This window comes from Trachemys scripta, chromosome 3 (genome assembly GCF_013100865.1).
Source record: "Trachemys scripta elegans isolate TJP31775 chromosome 3, CAS_Tse_1.0, whole genome shotgun sequence".
Lineage (NCBI taxonomy): Eukaryota > Metazoa > Chordata > Testudines > Emydidae > Trachemys > Trachemys scripta.
In genome coordinates this window covers 169,320,496-169,340,732 of record NC_048300.1, presented here as the reverse complement: position 1 = coordinate 169,340,732, position 20,237 = coordinate 169,320,496, and the positions used below count along the sequence as shown (strand labels likewise).

The 20,237-nt window shown below is 43.4% G+C and overlaps 1 protein-coding gene across 4 annotated transcripts in view; it reads right to left on the bottom strand.

Moving 5' to 3' along the window:
• Window positions 1-6,545: 6,545 nt before the first annotated feature.
• COLEC11 (collectin subfamily member 11) overlaps window positions 6,546-20,237 on the bottom strand; it is a 42,608-nt gene continuing 28,916 nt past the window's right edge. For 3 of the 4 annotated variants that reach the window (XM_034766442.1, XM_034766443.1, XM_034766444.1), the window contains exons 4-7: window positions 14,009-14,080; window positions 13,122-13,175; window positions 9,018-9,113; window positions 6,546-8,858 (exon numbers count right to left, since the gene is read on the bottom strand). In XM_034766442.1, the coding sequence (XP_034622333.1) occupies window positions 8,449-8,858; window positions 9,018-9,113; window positions 13,122-13,175; window positions 14,009-14,080 (632 nt within the window). In that variant the 3' untranslated portion in view covers window positions 6,546-8,448. The remainder of the gene's footprint in view (window positions 8,859-9,017; window positions 9,114-13,121; window positions 13,176-14,008; window positions 14,081-20,237) is intronic. The other variant, XM_034766445.1, reaches the window with a different exon arrangement.

Genomic DNA, 20,237 nt, shown 5'->3' with positions numbered 1-20,237 from the left:
GGTGGGGGATAATAGGAGCCTATATAAGAAAAAGGCTCAAAAAGCAGGACTGTCCCTATAAAATCGGGACATCTGGTTACCCTATTTGGGCTCTCCACACTCCAGGGGCTCAGAGGTGCTGGAACCAGGGGGAGGTGGGTTTGGAGGGGCCTGCCTGTCCACTTTTTAACATGGGCATAATAGCCTTGGGCAGGTGAGGAACAGCAGGGGCAGGGGAGGTGCTTCGCAGCAGGGGAACTGATAAAGTACCCTACCAGGAAGCATAATCCCTGCTTGTGGCACCAGCGACTTCCTGGTGGATGGCTGAGGTGGGCCTTACCCCGCTCACCATGGGACTCCACCCCCTGCTCCTCCTCTTCCCCTGCGGCCTTGCCCTCTGGCCAGGCCAGAAGCCAGAGCCAGCCCATGGTAAGAGCTGCTCATGGAGCCCAGGCCACTGTGGGAAGCCCTGGACCCTCCGCCTGCCTTGGGCAGCGCACCCCAGGGGGCGGGAACACGGGCCAGGGGCTGCTCTAGGGCACTTTGGCCAGGGCTCCCCACAGCAGCCCAAGCTTCCTGGGCAGCTCTTACCACTACCCAGCTCTGGCTTCTGGCTTTGCCACGGTCAGGGCCTCGGGGGAAGAGGAGGAGCACGAGGCAGGGTCACAGTTCCAGTGCCAGTGGCCCCCCACTTCTACACAAGTTCCGGTGCTCCTGCAGAGGCCCCCAAATTGGCTGAGGCTCCTGGACTCGGGCCCCATGCATTAATCCACCACTGCTCTCACCAGCAGAAGTTGGTCCAATAACATGTATTACCTCACCCACTTTGTCTGTCTCTCTATTATCCCTACTATATCACTAGTGTGGAGGGCACTGGTACTTGTTCACAGTCCCACAGTCACAAATTATGCGTACGATTAAAAAAAAACATGCCACCAAGTCTCAGAGCCCAGGTCAGCTGACTCAGGCTTGTGGGGCTTAGGCTGCTGGTTTAAAAATTGTAGTGTAGATGTTCAGGCTCAGGCTGGAACCCAGGGTCTGAGACCTTCTCCCTCAAGGAATTTCAGAGCCTGGGCTCTAGGCTGAGCTCAGACATCTACACTGTAATTTTATCGTCCCAAGGCCTGAGTTCCACAATCCTTAGTCAGCTGACCCAAGCCAGCTGTACCCATGCCGCGGGTCTTTTATCAAAGTGTAGATGTCCCCCATGTGGCCAGAGATCAGATGTTCAGTTGGGCTCCTCCCTTTCTCTTTTCAGACACCGCCACCCATACACCTTGTCTTTTCTTTCACACAAGCATGCACACACTCATTTTCACTTACCTCTCCCATATGTTCTTCTTCCTTCAGCTTTATCACTTGATCTCTTCTCTATCCCTCATCTCCTCACTCTGTCACTCACCTCAGAAGGAAGGGGAAGTGCTGGTTTGTTTTCCTAACTTTCATGTCTGGCACTGGTACATCTTAGTCCCTTTTGTTCTCTACCTGTGGCACGCAATTGCTTAGCCTTCCAAAAGCTATAATACGCTGGTCTAATTCCAGTTATTGTGTTTAGTGTGCAGGTGGATGGGTGCAACTCTCCTCAAACCCCTCCTCCACAGTCCACCAAGATTTCATCCACACAGAATCAGTTCTCTCTTCATCTGCCAAAATTAATCAGTTCCCCATTCACATGATCAGTTCTTTCCATCCATAAAATCAATTCCCAACAAAAAAAATTTCCCCTCCCAAACAGTCAAAACTCATCACAACACAAAATCAGTTTTTCCCTCCAATACCTCATAGTGGTCAGGCACCTCTCCATTACAACAGCAGGCTTGGGTTCCCCCTAAGAGCACTGTTTCACAGGGAATGATGCTGATGGATAGGTTTGGTGCTGCAGGGTCCTTCAGTGAGGGGAAGGAACAGGGAGGCAGAGACACCCTTGTAGAGTTGAGAGGGAGAGGATGCTTTATCTGCTCCTGGTTACACCTCCTGTGTGCCTTGCCTGACGCAAGTAGGAGGCACAGAAAATTCACTACAAATTCCAAGGTGGCACAGGATCACTCAACACCAGAGGCCAAAGAGAGAAAGAAAGAAAGTTGGACTCTCCAGTTAAAAGCTGGAAACTAAATAGATATGAGACACACATACACACAAAGCTATGGGATTGGGCATTGGAAAGTTAGGAGTTAGCTGATAGGCTGGAACAAAATGAAAGCTAGAGCCCCATGAAATAAGTCTCCAGGCCATGGACCAGTTCAGGCCAGAGTCCTACAAGGGCCAAAGCTTCCCACCAATTTGGTAACAGGTTCATTATTATCTCCACTGGTGTTACCTGAACTTATGTAAAGAGAGTCAATCATTTTCCTTATAGAATTCCAATAAAAGTGCTCTATTTTTGGTATACAATGGATTTATCTTTAGTCTTCCTCTGCTTTTTGATCTAAACAAGCTTATAACTCATGGATACACAATAGCCACAGTGTGAGTGAGCTGTTCACCTGTCAAGTGTCTTTGAAACATATTTTCAAATGTGCTGGTGCTACATAACAAATCATCCTTACTCTGTAAAATACACTGAATACATTACTTTGACTAAAATAAATGTGTTTCATATGAAGGATTGATTCAGGGGCCTGAAGAAATCACTACATAGAAGACTGTTAGATTGATTGACAGGTTTCCCAAGACACACCCTACATGTCCCTCACTTAGATAAAAACATTTTCTTTTAATGTTTATGGACAAATATTGAACAAGAAAAAAAGACAACCAAGTGCAGATTGACATGAACCTTGTATTAGCTTCTTGGGAGACCTTCTAGTTCACACTTAGGGCAGGTCTTCACTACAGGGTGGGGTCGATTTAAGATACGCAAATTCAGCTACGCGAATAGCGTAGCTGAATTCGACGTATCGGAGCCGACTTACCCCTCTGAGAGGACGGCGGCAAAATCGACCTCCGCGGCTCCCCGTCGACGGCGTTTACTCCTACCTCCGCTGGTGGAGTAAGCGCGTCAATTCGGGGATCGATTGTCACTTCCCGACAAGACACGCTAATTCGATCCCCGAGAGATCGATTTCTACCCGCCGATTCAGGCGGGTAGTGTAGACCTAGCCTTACAGTATGTTTCTTGATGTGTATGAAAAATACCAATCATTTTTCTTTTCCCAACTAAAAAAAAAATAAAAATCTCACCAATACAACTATTTTCAAACAAAGTCCATGCCAAAAAATGTTACTGTTTCATCTCCCTTATTTATTAGAATAATCAGTGGTCACTGGTTCCATCACTAGTGACAGGAGCTGATCTAATGACTACTGAACTCAATAGGCAACAGAGAGTCCTGTGGCACCTTTAAGACTAACAGATGTATTGGAGCATAAGCTTTCGTGGGTGAATACCCACTTCGTCAGACACATGCCTACATTAATTCAATAGGGTATGTCTAAATTGCACACTAAGCCTGGGCTCTGACTCGGGTTTGAGCCCAATCCCCACTTCCGTCCACACACATATCAGTCCGACTTGGGTCAGTAAGAACTCAGGTCCTAGATCCTAGGCCCCTACTAGGGGGATGGGTCAGAGCCTATATCCTACTGTGACTCAAGTCCAAGCCCTGTCACTTTGCAGTGTGGGTGCAGGTCAAGCCACAGGCCCAAGTCAGAAGGTCCACACAGTGCAGTATGAACAAATTAGCATGGCTGTGAGTCCCGGGTCCAACAATTTTAAACCCAGATTTATAATGCAGTGTAGACGCTCAAGCACAGGCTTGGAAACGGAGTCCACAAGCTCAGATCCAGAGTTGACATACCCTAGGAGTCTTGCCATTCACTTCAGTAGCCTTTGGACCTGGCCCATAGGGCTAGACCAGGAGTGGTCAAACTTTTTGGCCCAAGGACCACACCTGGAAATAGAAATTGTATGGCAGGCCATGAATGCTCATAAAATTGAGGTTGGGGTGCGGGAGGGGGTGAAGGCTCTGGCTGGAGGTGTGGGCTCTGGGGTGGGGCTGGGGATGAGCAGTTCATGGTGCAGGAAGGGGTTCCAGGCTGGGGGAGTAGGGTGTGGGAGGGGTGCAGGCACCAGCTGGGGGTGCAGGCTCTGGGGTGGGGCTGGGGATAAGGAGTTTGGTGTGTAGAAGGGTGCTCCAGGATGGAACCGAGGGGTTTGGAGGGCGGGAGGGGGATCAGGACTGGGGCAGGGGGTTGTGGTGCGGGATGGGGTGCAGGCTCCAGCTGGAGGTGCAGGCTCTGGGGTGGGGCTGGGGATGACAGGTTTGGGGTGCAGGAGGGTGCTCCAGGCTTGGTTCGAGGGGTTCGGTGGGTAGGAGGGGGATCAGGGCTGGGGCAGGCTGTTGAGGCACCAGGAGAGGCCCAGGGATGCAGGCTCCAAGCGGTGCTTACCTCAAGCAGCTCCTGAAAGCAGCAATCGTGTCCCTACTCCAGCTCCTATGCGGAGCCGCAGCCAGGTGGCTCTGCGCGCTGCCCCGTCCGTAGGCACACCGCCCCTGCAGCTCCCATTGGCCACAGTTCCTGGCCAATGGGAGCTGCGGGCGCAGCGCTTGGGGCAGGGACAGCATGAAGAGTGGTGCCCCCTGGCTGCCCCTACATGCAGGAGCTGGAGCGGGGCCATGCCACTGCTTCCAGAAGCAGCGTGGAACGGCCCCCGACCCTGCTCCCCGGCTGGAGCGGCAGAGCAGGGCCATGCTGGGGGGAGGGATAGCTCAGTGGTTTGAGCATTGGCCTGCTAAACCCAGGGTTGTGAGTTCAATCCTTGAGGGGGCCACTTGGGGATCTGGGGCAAAGTCAGTACTTGGTCCTGCTAGTGAAGGCAGGGGGCTGGACTCGATGACCTTTCAAGGTCCCTTCCAGTTCTAGGAGATGGGATATCTCCATTAATTTAATTTAATTTGGGGAGCCGTGTGGATTGGCCCCGACCCTGCTTCCTGGCTGGAGCACCAGAGCGGGGCAAGCTCCAGACCACGGTCCCCAGCGGGAACTTGATGGCCGCCTTAAAACAGCTGGTGGGCCGGATACAACCCGCAGGCCATAGTTTGCTAGACTGTACCTTTATAATCTGCCCTGTGTAAGGGGCAGTACAGAGGTCCTCCTTCCCCACAGCAGAACAGAGAGTGAGTTGTGACTCCCCGCAGCACAGCCAAAGACCCACCCTGAGCAATGAGGACTGAGTAATGTTGAGCCCTACCTCCCCACACAGTGGAGTTAGGGCTCTGACAATCTATAGTGAACAAGGATATAGAAAGATCTTAACCCAGTTGGTTTCCCTTTTATTTCATTCTTCAAAAGCTGTTGAAAATATGGTGTAAGTGTAATACCGACAGACCCCAGTTGTTGGGAAGCGGACTCGAACGTGGGACCTCTGGAGCTTAGTACATGAATCTCTACCACATGAGCTAAAAGCCATATGCCGGATAGGTAAGGCTGTAGAGCAGACTCATTAATCTCTTTCTCTCTAAGTGGTCTCAGTGCCACTAGATGGGACAGAACACCACACCTAGGAGATGTGTGGGTTACATACATCCCCCTAGCTGAGGAAGTATATCCCGAGCTTCAGAGACTTCCCAGTTGAAATCCCGGATGAGACCCCACTTGGAACACGGACAGACCCTGGTCGTCGGCGGGCAGAACTGAACCTGGAGCCTAGTGCATGAGCTTCTACTGCATGAGCTAAAAGCCATATGGCTGTTAGCTAAGGCTGTAGAGCAGATTTTCTCTCTCTCTATCCTCCCCCTCACCCCTGATGGAACAGAACACCACACACAGAAAAATGGAGGGAAATAAATGGGTTTTCTGCTGTTTAATATTAAATAGCAATTTGAGTAGAAATTCAGATTGTTCACTCTATAACATTCTATAAATCTGTGAAAATGTGGTGTGCCTGCTGCCCAGCTCAAGTAAGGCTTTTAGGCATGCAGGCCTGTTTTCTAGCTCATCCGAAGGAATCTGCAAAGAGGGTATAGATTCATACAAGCAGAATCAACCCACCAATCAGTATCTTGCAAAAATGGGTAAAGAGTGGGCAAAGCTGACAGCTTAGGCACACAAAGTGTCTTCAAGATACTTTATGTGGGCAAGTTCCATCCTAGGCAGGCAGCTCTAGTCAAGTGGAACCCAGGCTTAGATTGCCCTTATTTATCACCATACAGTTACAATGACTTGACCCAAACATATTGATGGTTTAAAAGCCTCTGGGGATTTTTATTAGCAGGAGGCAAACCATATCAAAACTCAAAAGGGAATATTCCCTGGGTGCAAATTGACCCACAGGAATAAATTTTTAGCCCTTCTCAGATTTTGTAGACTAAGAACCTTTGTATGTAAGTGTACAATCACACCAAGATTATTTGAGATCTCAGTTAAAGCCCTAACACACATGAGCCATACTTTACCTGTACCAGAAATAAATGTTGGCAAGCAGAACCAGTCACCATCTGAATTGTTCTTTAGGGTCATGGCTCTCTAGCACTATGTTCTGCATGATTTGCATATATTAGAATAATATTCTACCAGTTTTAGGAGTTCATGAGTAAACCTTTATAACAGGTTCAACTTCACAACAGTTAGCATGCCAGGATGAAATTGTTTATTTCCTTGAGAATAAAATTAACATGTAATTTCAAATGTTGTCATGCTTTGAGGAACTAAGCAAAAGTCCTATGGTCAGTAATCTTCCATTAACTGTAGCACTGTACGGTAGCTTATTAATTTGGTCTTGCCTAATATGTGGAAGCTATCTGAAATCACACGCCAAGCCTGGTTTGAGTTTCTTCTAGATATTTCTTCCAGATTGATCATACATGCTTTGTGATTGTTTCATATTTAGTGTTGTTTACCCTTAAAACATATTTAAAACATTGTATAACCACACTGTCTGAAAAACACAATAGACAGAGGTTTCCCAGTGACCTTCATATGTAGAGCAGTTGACTAAAAGACGAGAGGAATTGCAACAGGCCACTACAAATATCCAATATTCATAACTCTTTTTGTCCAGTTATACCCTTCAAAAATATACCACATTTTTCAGTCACATGCAGTTGTGAATTGGATACACAAATAAGTGGGGCAAAATGACTTACTGCATTCCTTTGGAACTATATCCCTATAGGGGTTCTGAATTTTTTTTTAAATAAATAAGATTTTATTTGAGAAGATATAGCCATGAAGAGTAGCAAGGAAGAGTAGTAATCACAAAAACAAAATAAAGGACCAATTCCTGAAGTCCTTACTCAGAGATAAATTCTCTGCTGGGACAAATGAATGAAATCCATTGAAGTCAATGGAGCTGTGTTCATTTATGCCTGCAGAGAATTTGGCCCTTTTTAGAGTCCTTACCAAGGCCAATCTTCCGCTGACATTAAGTTAAGGACAGAGTGAAAGCTAAGTGAAGACTTCAGCATTTGTCCCAGTGAAAGGAACTGTTGGACAACAAAGATTTTGTGAGACTCATGATGTACTCAGGAAGCCCTCCTTGTGTTTTGTAACCAAAAATATCAATCACGAATATCTTAAGCAAAAATAGACTAGTGAGTGCTGCACTCATGAAGTGCCAGAATGCAAGTCTCTGAAGGGCCATAAAATGCCATTTCAGCTCCCCAAAAAAGTGCTGGAATGCCATCCAAGGGTGTTCCAGCAGGGCTCAAATACAACTTTAGAGAACAGGCTCTGGCTTCCTTTGGCAAATTCTTTTTTCACTCAAATAGTTTATGCACAGTCCCACCCTCAGTTAAACAATGTGTAAAACAAACAGAACCTGGCACTGCATTTTCTGAAGAAACACAAAGTTGGCTTCTCCCCGTCTAGTACTGAATTCTGAGCCATTTAGACTCCCCAAAGCAGTGTAAATGAGTTCGCTCACTGAAGTGTGTCTCTGTGTTGTTATTTGCAAACAGTTTAATAAGAAGATGTTACAAAAGTGGTAGAACTGATATGGTTGGTTTGCTTGTGTATGTGTCACAGAAACAGGTACAAAGCCTGCCCATTCAGAACCCTATTGCAATAGTTGTATTAAGTAGCTCGAGGATACAAAAGCTTTTCCTTATGGCTTGAAATAGCCAGAAATGTCATCTTTGTAAACCAGTATGAGCAATTAACATTAACAATTAAAAAAGTTGTTAAGATAAAACAATATCAAGAATCTACGTCTTCAGAAACAACATTATAACAACAAAGAGCCAAATTCTGCCCTCCATTGCTGTCATGCAATCTCATTCATTAATTGCAGTGAGGGCAGAATATGGACCTTATCTAGATACATATTTTCTTAGGGCAAGACAAACTATGTCTTATTTAACTCTGCTCTTCCCTTCTGAAGGGTAAATATTGATATTTGAAATACCTAATTATATTTACAGCTGTACAACACTGATGTTATATACTTGTAAAATATAACTAGTACTTTATAAACAAGGGGTAAGTTATACAATCTGCTTCAAACGGGGGAGGGGGACAGAGCAGACATCCTCACACATTTTCTTTGTCAAATTCACATACAAAATACATTGTAATGTGACAGGCAACATCATTCCATCCACCAGAGGCCACCATTTCCACACAGTCCTCCTCATCATAGGCATTATTGGGTTCGCCGCTGCGCCATTTGTTGAAGGTCTGCATGGGTGATCGATCAGAATACACAAAATTGCCCTCTTTTTCCAGGTCGTTGATCCCAATGAAAACTCTGGTGAGCCCTGCTTGATTGATGTAAGAAGCAATCAGACTATTGGTATTCTCATCCTTGGGCATGGTCAGTGTTCCTCCTCTTCCATGGCAGTAGAGCTGGGCATCCACATATCTTTTCTCTTCTTTCACCAGTAGGTATATCTTATTATCTGTCTCACGCACACCAGCGACAGCTGCGGGGGAGGGCAGTGCTGAAAAGTGAGCACTCGCATTTCTATAAACCAACTTAATGCACACCACAAAAATAGATACACAAATCAAATATGAAATGGCCATATTCTTTAAGAGCAGCTTCATCATTAAAAAAAATAGGGCACTTGGAAAGGGAGAAACATACAAAATAAACATACCATTTTTTATGAATTTTAATTCAGTTGTCAGCTGGGCCACTTGGATATCCATTTCCCCAATAGCCTTCCTTAGCTGGCTGCATTCACAAGGGATGCCTGCAGAGATCAGGGTGGGTGCTTGCTGTTAAATTGTATATACAAACATAAATAAAAATGTTTCATGAAATATATTTATGTGAATGTATTGCTCACAAAAAGGGGCTAGCCTGATGACCCCAGAGATTGAAATTCTCTGTCCAATCATAGGCAGCAACCGTGCAAACTTCCCCATGTTGACCCACCAACAGCCTTCACTCTGACCTTTGGGTCTACCTATAAGAGTTCAGTTCATTCTCTATGCCACCTCAGTCCTTGGCCTCTCTGAGGAGATCCCAAATGATGGTGCCAATTAGTGCCAAACATGTGGCAGACAACGGTCTGCTAGGAACAAAAATAGGACGTCTTCAAACTTCTGAGTTCTCAGTGATGCATATATAAGGCAAAATTCTCCTCTTCCATCTTTACTTCAGATCTCTTTTCCACACTGGAAATCTGTATGGCATATTCTGCATTTGCTCTGCATTAGGAATCTGTCTATACAGCAGATCAGAGGCAGATGTTTTACTCCTATTATGTAATACTTATAATTAGCCCTAAAAGACAGTTCTGGCCATTTCAAAAGTGTTGGTTTGTTATAGTTCTTCCAATAAAAGACTTAAGACTCTAGAATTCTGCCCATCATCCCAAATTTACAATGGTCTGAAAAAAGCAATTTTTATGAGATTATTAAAAAGGTCACTTCTGAGAGCCCAGTTTTGAAAACTAGGTTCCAGGTAAGGCACCCAGTTCTGCATATAGGTATTCAAACCTGTATTTAATCATGCTAATATCCAGTTTAGGTACCTAATTGTCTAATCCCACCCCCACCTATCAGCTCTCATTCAATATTTTTGACAAGTCAGCTCCTGCCCCAGATCTGCCTGTAATGTCAGCCTCCATGGCCCATTTGTTACATTTTCAAACAAGCACTTTTGTGCTTTCTCCAATTCTGCCCCTCACACGTGGAGGAGCTCCCCGTAAATATCTGCAAAGCCACTTCATTGTCCTCCTTCAAAACCCTCCTTATAACTCCCCTTTCCCACAGTGCCTCCAAAAAAATTCAACAACTGCTGGTGCATTGATACTGCAGTCCATCATACCGACCATGTCATCTCATTGTACTCCCTCATCTGATTGTCTGTATCTATCTGTTGTCGCTTGTCTCACATGCAGATGTTAAGCTCTTTGGGGCAGGGAATATAATTTACTCTTTGTACAGCACCTAGCACAATGGGGTCCTAGTCTATGACAAGGTCTGCTAGACACTACAATAATACAAATAGTAAAGAAGTGCCAATCTGAGCACTCATTTGCAAACTGGAACACCCAAGTCAGAGAATTGCATTATGTTAACTTGGCATTCTGGCCCATGAATTAGAATAATAAATGGTAATTCCATGAGAAAAACTTATGTGGTGCTTTCCACATCTTAGGGGGGATTTTCAAAGTCAAAAATAGTAGTTTGGTGCCCACTCCCATTTCCTTCCCTGCTTCTTCCTTGCTCCCAGAGCACTGTAATTCACTGCTGGTTAGAATCTGACCCTTAACCTGTACTGTATCTTCCCTTTTAGATTCTGCCACCCTTATGTACCTGTACTGGTACTTACTGACTTTCATTGTGAGTTGGGTACCTAGCCTTTGAAAAATCTCCTCTCTGAAGGCTTTGAGCCAGATTCTGCAGGTAGAGCAGTGCCTTACTCCATGAGTAGTACTACTGAAATAAATGGGACTGCTCGTAAAGTACTACTTCAGGTGAGTAAATTGGCAGAATCTGGCCCTAAAATGGCAGACACAGCAGAGGTTAAAGGCCAGATTGTAGGCCCGTACACATGGATAGTAATTTGAGTAGTGTAGATCAGCAGTAAATTACTAACCGGCAATGGAGCAAAGAGAAAGCCGGGGAGGAAACGTAACTCAGAAGTGTGTCTCCTGTGGCTATTCCTAGGCTAGTGCAGCTAGCACATACTAAGCCCTGCCTCAGCAAAGCGTTTAAACACCTGTCTAAGTGCATCCCACTTCAGCAAACCTCTTAAGAACATTTGGAACTTACACACGTGCTAAAGTACTTTGCAGGCCCTTGCTGCATACTGCTGTATGCCTGGACCAGAGTCTGAGTAGCCCATGTAGGAGTGAAAGGGGGGTTCCTTCTCCTTTTGCATGGGCACAGTCTAAGTCATTATCTATCCCTAAGACTCTTCTCTTCACATACAAGGCATTGCATAGCCTTGCTCCTTCCTAACCTTCCCCTAAGAGCAGATGTTTTAGTAAACATTGATTGTTCATTACTCACTATCTAATAACCACATCTGTTACATTTGTATCATTCAGTGGTTGCTAACAACACATAATTAATGCAAACAACATTTCCATTTTTCCATTTCTATTATCTAACATAAAATCTATTAAAGATACTAGAATGCAGGGGAGGTGCTGCATTTTTGTCCTAAAAGCACCGATAGTCTATTGTTTTCCATCATCTGAGTCTAAGGTCAGGTCTACACTACAAACTTACATTGGTATAACTATGGCACTCAATGTAGTTATACCAACCTAGCCCCCCCTGCATAGACAGCACTATGCCAAAGGGAGCGCTTCTCCCATCAACATAGCTATTGCCTCTCATGGAAGTAGATTAGCTGCACCGATAGGAGAAGCTCTCCCATCAATATAGCAGCATCTTCACTGACGCAGCTGCACTGGTACAGATGTGCCACAGCAATGTTTTACATGTAGACCCGCTCTAAGCTTTTCACACTCCTAACAAGATACCCGTTGATCATCCAATGGTTTTTCAGAGTCTCAGATGATGTGTAGAAAGGCTTTGCAAAACAGCTTCTCTCCACCAGCATAACTGGCAAAAATCACAGCATTCTTGAAAACCAAAATAAGGTCAGTTCTGTAGATCAGTGGTTCTCAAATGTATTTGATTGTGTCCCCTTCTTTGTTTTTGTAGTGGTTTACAACCTCCCCCGCTCCCCAACATACAAGTACATATACCCTTAAAAAATCCACATGCAACTCTCACTAAATATTAAAAACAGTAAGGCACTGATTCAAACAGAGCCAACGATCCATTGTAATAAGAGCGAAAGAAAAACTGCAATTGTGGTTGATGCTTACAATTAAATGCACACACCATGTCGTAGCAAAGAACAGATTAACGTACAGAGGGCGATGACTTTGTATAATGCTATGCAAGCTTAGCAGAAATCCATGAAAATGCACAGCGCCATCTAGAGTCAAATGCACAGCGCCATCTGAGGACCTGATATGTCTGGAGGAATCAGCTTAGTTATTTATCCATTGCTGGCGGTAAGCAATAAGTTCTTTTCCCCAAAAAACATTTCATGCCCCCCAGAATACATTCTGCCCTCCCCCCACACACACACATGGGCACCTGCCCCCGCAGTTTGAGAACTTCTGCTGTAGATGAAAATATGCCCTCCTACCCTGCCAATAAATTCTACAAAGTCTGAGCCTGTTGGCCTTGTAGACTGTGGCATGAAGTCCCTAAGTCCCTTAGGCCTTGTTCCTGCGCTGAGAACCACATGCACAACACAGCTTTTTGCCCATAAGATGTCCCACTGAAGTTGATGAAGGTGCAGGGGTCCCCCACAGGGTTCTCAGTGCAGAATTAGAGCCTAAGTAGGATGACCAGAGATGTCTTTTTGCACAGTGGGAATGACTGGGAACAAGTTGCATTCCTGCTCCCATTAGCTTTCTGGAATAACTAAATCCATGTTGAGTTAGTGGGGAGCTATTGCACATTCTTTCAAGCAGTTGTCCACCCCCAGAAGGAATTACAGTACAACTCCCAGCAGTCATTGCATCCTCAACAAACGTTTTGTAAAAGTACCCTTGTAGATGTGCAGTATAATCCAAATTACAATGCATAAATCAGAAGAGGTTATTCAAAAATTTAAGTTCCAACATCATTCTTCAGCATTTTTAAAAGGAATGTGTACTATACATGATTTATACATTTTTTTAAAAAACTATACACTTTGAAGATCTATCATGGTTTACCTGGGTCTCCATTAGGACCAGGTGGCCCTATATCCCCATTATCTCCCTTTTCACCTAAAAAATGAAAAAATCATCAATTTTGCTGCTCAGCAAATGGATTACTTCACCAGTTTCATTAACAGAAAGTTTCTAAACAGGTTTTTTTTGTTAATGACTAAGATTTACGGCAAAAAAAAATGCATAATGTAGAGATGGGCCCCAAATGATGGAGAATTTGGATTTGTTGTCCCAGTCAGTTCATCATCAAGACAGGCCCAAACTGTGTAGTCTGGATTCAGGGACAAACATCATAACTAGTTTCATTTTGTTCCAGCTCTTGTTATTTGTCCCAGCACTTGCTTAGGCACTTTATAGAGCAATGACTTCCGTGGAACCTCTAAGGAAGTAGCACTTCTGAAAATCAGGCCACTTTTATTTAGGTGTCTAAATTTTGATTTAGAAGCCTAAAATTAGACAGCTCCATTGAAAATGCTGTTCAAAATGGTTTGACCAATGTCACATAAGAAGTGGGAAGGCCAAGGAATTCAGACCTCATGGCTTCTGAATCTGTGCCTCTGCCAAAGTACAATCCTACTTCCCACCCACTCTCCTTTAAATACCTATACTTGGAGGTCGATGTAATTTAAAAACTCTTTCATCTACCCACAAGTCAGGTTTCTAAGACTTCTTGATCCTGCTATGCGTCAGGGTGTAAGACAACTAGTCCAGAGATCTCCATCCTTTGATTGACTAGAATGTGATTAAATTATAGGCTTGCTAAGACTTTTGGTAAGTTCTGAGACAATCTGAGTAATTTTAAATAAGAATGGGACTCATCTCAAAGATAAATGGCCATTGATTATTCAGTTGAGACACCACAGGAGAAAAAAAGATTGAATCAAATATACCTTTTGAACCGATGGGACCAATTTTTCCATGTCGACCCACACTGCCCTTCTGTCCTTTGTCCCCCATTTCCCCTAAACATAACAAAAAGATCAAAGACACAAGTTAAAAACATTGTCTGCTTTATTCAGATGTCCAGCAGCACTTCAGTATCATTTTCTATGGCAGGCAGCAGAAAATGTTGTAGCAAATTTTCTTTGCAATTACAATGAATGATCACCAAGGTTTGTCAAATTCCAGGAGTCCAGCTCTTTCCTCATCCACGGCCTGCTACATAAATAACACAGAAGCATATTTAACCTTCTCAGTGCAGTTGACTTCACGGAACTGCACAGGTATAAATGAAAATAGAATTTGACTGAAAGCCATGAAAATAAAGTTTTTGTATGACACCACTCAGATAGTTTGTCGTCCCAATGTATTGTTGAAAATAAAGGGAGATTCCAGAAAAACTTGTGGATCAAAAGGCTGAATCTATTATGGAATTTAAGAGATTTAAAAGTCTTCAAGCATAATGAGTCAATTCATCTAGTGCTGTGGTTCTCAACCATGGGTACACGTACCTCTGGAGGTACGTAGAGGTCTTCCAGGAGGTACAAAAACTCAGCTAGATATTTGCCTAGTTTTACAACAGGCTACATAAAAAGCACTAGCAAAGTCAGTACAAACTAAAATTTCATACAATGACTTGTTTATACTGCTCTATATACTGTACACTGAAATGTAAGTACAAGATTTATATTCCAATTGATTTATTTTATAATTATATGATAAAAATGAGAATGTACACAATTTTTCAGTAATAGTGTGCTGTGACACTTTTGTATTTTTATGTCTGATTTTGTAAGCAAGTAGTTTTTAAGTGAGTGAAACTTGGGGTACGCAAGACAAATCAGACTCCCAAAAGGGGTACAGTGTCTGGAAAGGTTGAGAACCCCTGATCTAATGAAGTAGCAACAAAGTAACTGAGAGCAGAATTTAGTCTTTGTGTTCTGTAAATTCAGTGGAGACAGTTGCATACTTATTCTTTTGGGGTGTTGGACTTTTGGGACTTTGGGGTGATCTTTTGGGTTGTTGGACTTAAGACCCTGAGGGGAAAAGGATACTGCCAAACTTATTTGGGGGTGGGTCTTTTGCTCATGGTTTGTTATGAATCCTGTTTCTGGTGTTTCCCCAACATAATGCCGCATTGTTTCCCTCCTTTATTAAAAGGATTTTGCTACACTCAGACTCCGTGCTTGTGAGAGGGGAAGTATTGCCTCTTAGAGGTGCCCGGGGGAGTGGTATGTAATTGTCCCAGGTCACTGGATGGGGGCTCGAGCCAGTTTTGCATTGCGTTATTGAAACGGAACCCCTAGATACTGAACCCGGCCCTTGTTGCTGCCAACTCAGATGGGCAGAAGGGTTACAGTATCATAACGAGAAGTAGTGAAAGCCTTTCATTTGCCCTCTAGATACACACACACACAGTCTAAGTAATTCACAGCAGGAATGTAAAGTGTTATTAATTTTAATGAAGATACCATGCAGTTCTTTAAAGTAGAGTTGTGGTAAATGAGTCACTTGAAATCATCTTCCTCAGCAATTTTTAATGAATAAAGGATAAATATGCACATTACAAAAGCTGACATAAATTGTCAACAGTTGCCATAATTTACCCTCTTCTCCTTTCAGTGTTCATCCTGGCTTTCCATTATGTATACACAAAAATCTAATAGAAAAAGGTTTGATTCACTTTCTTCACCTGACCTTGACCCTTTTCTCCTGGTTGTACCATATAACAGAATATTCAGATAGCTCATGGAAAACAAGTGCATTGTAAGAGGTACTTGCTTTATCATCATATATCACACAAAGTAAGCTGAAGAAGAGAAACCACTGTTATCTGGCCAATGAATCACTGTAGAGTGGGTCTTGGTATCGTTTATCTGAACTCTTCCCCAGAAGGTATCTGTCATGTCATTTATCACTAAAGTAGTTTTAATCAATTAGTGATGTTCCGATCCACTGGCTGGAATCAATGGCCACATTCTACCATCACTAGTCAAAAGTGGAATTTGGTCCACCATATGTGTCTAAGCTAGGAAAGCAAGCCAAGAATCACAAATGTGGCTCTTCCCCGTCACACCCTTCAACCAATATGAGAAATCATTATCCTGTTGGCATAGATAGTGTCAACAGACTTCAAAACCCACTATTCGAAAGCATGGGACATATCTCCTGCTACCCAGTATCTAGAATGCTTTCTGTAATGAATACTGAAAATGGTTTGGCCCTGTCTACACTAGCAGCCAAAACATTTTCAATGCTAGGGGGACCAGTGTCTGACAACCGTTGCTGAACACTGGTTGTTTTAATAGCATAGGCAGGGCACTCCTGCACATTACTGAAGCCTTGGCTTAAACCAGGCCACCCGTGGTTAGTAGGCCACAACTCTTCTAAGCAAATCGAAATAGATATACAGGTGCTATATATACTTAAGTTTGTCTGAGCTGGAAGTTGCTCTTTCCCTGTAGTGTAGTAACTCTGAAGCCAGCAAGATCATTAATCGTCGGGATGAGGAGGGGGGATAATCTGGACCTGGTAAATACCTGCTATGTCAGCTGACTTGTTTCAAGTAGGCTTTCCAGGAAATGTCCCTGTCCTGACTTGTAAACAGCAATAAAAGGGAGTAGCCTTGGTTTTTTGCTGCACATCCCACCACCAGGCATGGCGGGGGTCAAAAGAGTATGCCCGCTGGCTATGCCCCCATGTACATCCCAGCCAGACATGCCAGAGCACAACACATTCTGGTCAGACACCCTCCTCGTACCAGTAAGCCCTCTATACTAGGGACTGCACAGGGGATGGTGTAGCAACTGGCTATGCCAGCTATACACCAGCTAAGGAGCTCCATGAGCTTTAAGTCCCATTTGCCCGATGAGTCTGCATAAGTGAACTAGAGCAGGGGAGACAATCTGGCCCAGAATTTCCTGAGGCAGCTTGGTCTACAACTGTTTCCACTAAAAATCCTATGTGGTCTTCTTCTCAAAGGAAATCCAATCTTAATTTAAACCGTGCAACATATTTTATGCATTGTCTCACAATGAAAGAACCATTCATTCAATGAGATGAATTCAAGGAAAAATTACTATACACAGTAGGCCAGATCTTCAGCTTATAAATTGTCATAGTTTAGTTGAAGTCACTAGAGCTATGACAATTTATGCCAGCTGAGGATCTGTGGAATTCTTTGCTGCAGATCGTAATCATGTACTTTGGCTGGATTTTTTTTAAAGCCTAGATAATTTTATAACTAAAAATATAATTTTAAGATAAGGACAATCAAATATCATGCTTCTAGGCAAAATCTAGTCTCCATAGGGTCAGGAAGAAATCTCCTAATTATCCTGGGTGAAAGTTTCACACAACTAGCTACTGGTAAATGCATTATGCTGAGGTAGGAAGCTCAGATTCCACCTTCCTCAGATGCATCTGGTGTTGATTGCTGTCAGAAAGGACATCTGAATTGATGGGCTACTGGCTAACTGTCTTGTACTATCTATCTCACCAGCAACCACGCACCGCACCATAACAACTCCTCTAACTCAGGAACCAACCCATGCAACAAACCTCGATGCCAACTCTGCCCACATATCTACACCAGCAACACCATCACAAGACCTAACCAGATCAGCTACAACATCACCAGCTCATTCACCTGCACGTCCACCAATGTTATATATGCCATCATATGCCAGCAATGCCCCTCTGCTATGTACATTGGCCAAACTGGACAGTCACTACGCAAGAGGATAAATGGACACAAGTCAGATATCAGGAATGGCAATATACAAAAACCTGTAGGAGAACACTTCAACCTCCCTGGCCACACAATAGCAGATGTAAAGGTAGCCATCTTACAGCAAAAAAACTTCAGGACCAGACTCCAAAGAGAAACTGCTGAGCTCCAGTTCATTTGCAAATTTGATACCATCAGATCAGGATTAAACAAAGACTGTGAATGGCTATCCAACTACAGAAACAGTTTCTCCTCCCTTGGTGTTCACACCTCAACTGCTAGCAGAGCACCTCACCCTCCCTGATTGAACTAACCTCGTTATCTCCACACTGATTTATACCTGCCTCTGGAGATTTCCATTACTTGCATCTGAAGAAGTGAGGTTCTTACCCACGAAAGCTTATGCTCCCAATACTTCTGTTAGTCTCAAAGGTGCCACAGGACCCTCTGTTGCTTTGTACTATCTATGGTATCTCCTAGGCATCTTTAACTTGTTATCTATGCACCAAATGATTATGGAAAAGGACCAAAAGTTCTAAAAGGAATGATGTGTACACAATCATTGTGGAATTAGGAAACTGTACATGAAACCACAGGTATTTTCCTCCTAATGCATGTGATCCCAGTAGAAAAACAGAAGCAATCTGTACAATCAGTTGAAAAAGTACTGTCTGGGAGATAGCCTCAGCTCACATGGTGGATTCAAGATTCCTTGAACACTTTAAGGATTCAGTCTGTGGTACTGTATTAACTGCAGAGAGTTATATTTGCTGGAATGTGATGAATGTTGGGGATGTATTTCCCAGGAACTCCAAATGTGTCAAAAAGTGTTAGACTATTATGACCTTATTAAGCTTATCAAAAAGTGGCCTTGCTCACTCTGATATGAATTGGTTATAGGAAGACTGGGGGTTATAATAAAAGGATTATATCAGAGGTTTGAACACCCAGTTCTAGGGGTCCTTAATAATTCATTTCAAACAGCTGTATCTGAAATGAAACAGACATGTATTCAGCCCATAAATATAGCATGATATATAAACACAACTAATTTGCTTTTTGTGACTTCACATCCTTTTATGTAAACAGAACAGACTACTTATCAATAATAACCAGTAAAATGAAGCCTATGTGTTCTACTCAGAAATAAGAGTTTGTTTATCTCAAACCCAGGAAACACATATATTAATTATTCTGTGCTCATTAAAAGAACTGTTTGGATTTGATTTTTTTCTACAGTCTCTCTCCCCCTACAGGAGTTTGCTTGTTCCATCCTCACAGAAACACTCACTGGCTGGTAGCAAACTGTAGTGTCATTCAAGGGCTTCATCGGACTTGCGTTACACCCCTTTTTCCCTGTGATTTAATCTCCCCATGGGATAACCATTTAATTTACCCATGGGAAAGCCTCTCTCCGTGTAATTATTTCTTCCTATGGAGTAACCAATTTAAAGAGAGATTCCTCTACATCATTGGCTCTCAAACTATGATTTGGGGACCACCTGTGAAGTCCGTTCTAGCAGACTACAAAACTGCCAAAAGAGCAGTCCAAAAGCGGCACGAGAAAGTTGGGGAGGATAGAAGCTCGGCGGGAATGCAGTCCACACTCCCTGGAGTGACCAAAAGAGATGTAACTACAAATTTGGACAAACAGTCATCTGCACGTCTCTACTGGTGATTATACTCTTTGAAACCAATGTCTCAGCATCACATGGAACTCCACAGATGATAAAAGACTTCAGGATCTTGGAAGGGAGCTAAAAAAGAGGAAAATCCAACTGATCTTCTTGGAGATCCTTCCCATAAGCAAGAGAAGGCAGAAAATACTAAAGGTGAACTATTGAGCCACTTCAAACAAAATGCATTTTAATACAGCCAAATGCAAAGGAACAAGGAATGCAGGCCATAACAACAGAAAGGGGGACTGTATCCTGGAAAGCAGTGACTGACACCTTGGTCACATAGTGGCCTTTAGTGCCTGTTTGTCAGGCTTCCTGATTCTGATGTACTTTAAAAAATTCTTACTATCTTTAGTCTTTAGCAAGTTGCGTCTCAAATTCTTTCTTGGCCTGCCTTGTATGCCTTTACACTTAACCTGCTAGACTTTGTGCACCTTATTATTATCCTCACTAGGATTTGACTTCCACATTTTAAAAGATGCCTTTTTGCCTCTAATGGTCTCCATTATACTGCTGTTTAGCCATGATGTTAGTCTTTTAGTCCTCTTATTGTCTCTTCTGATTTGGGGTATGCATTTAGTCTGAGCCTCTATCAACATGTTTTTAAATAGTCCCCTTGCTGCTTGCAGGCAATTAACCCTTTTGACAGCTCCTTTTAATTTCCATCTAACAAGCGTCCTCATTTTTATGGAGTTCCCCTGTTTAAAGTTCAATATTACAGTGGTGGGTTTTTTGGGTACTATTCCCTCCATAAGGATGTTAAATGTAATT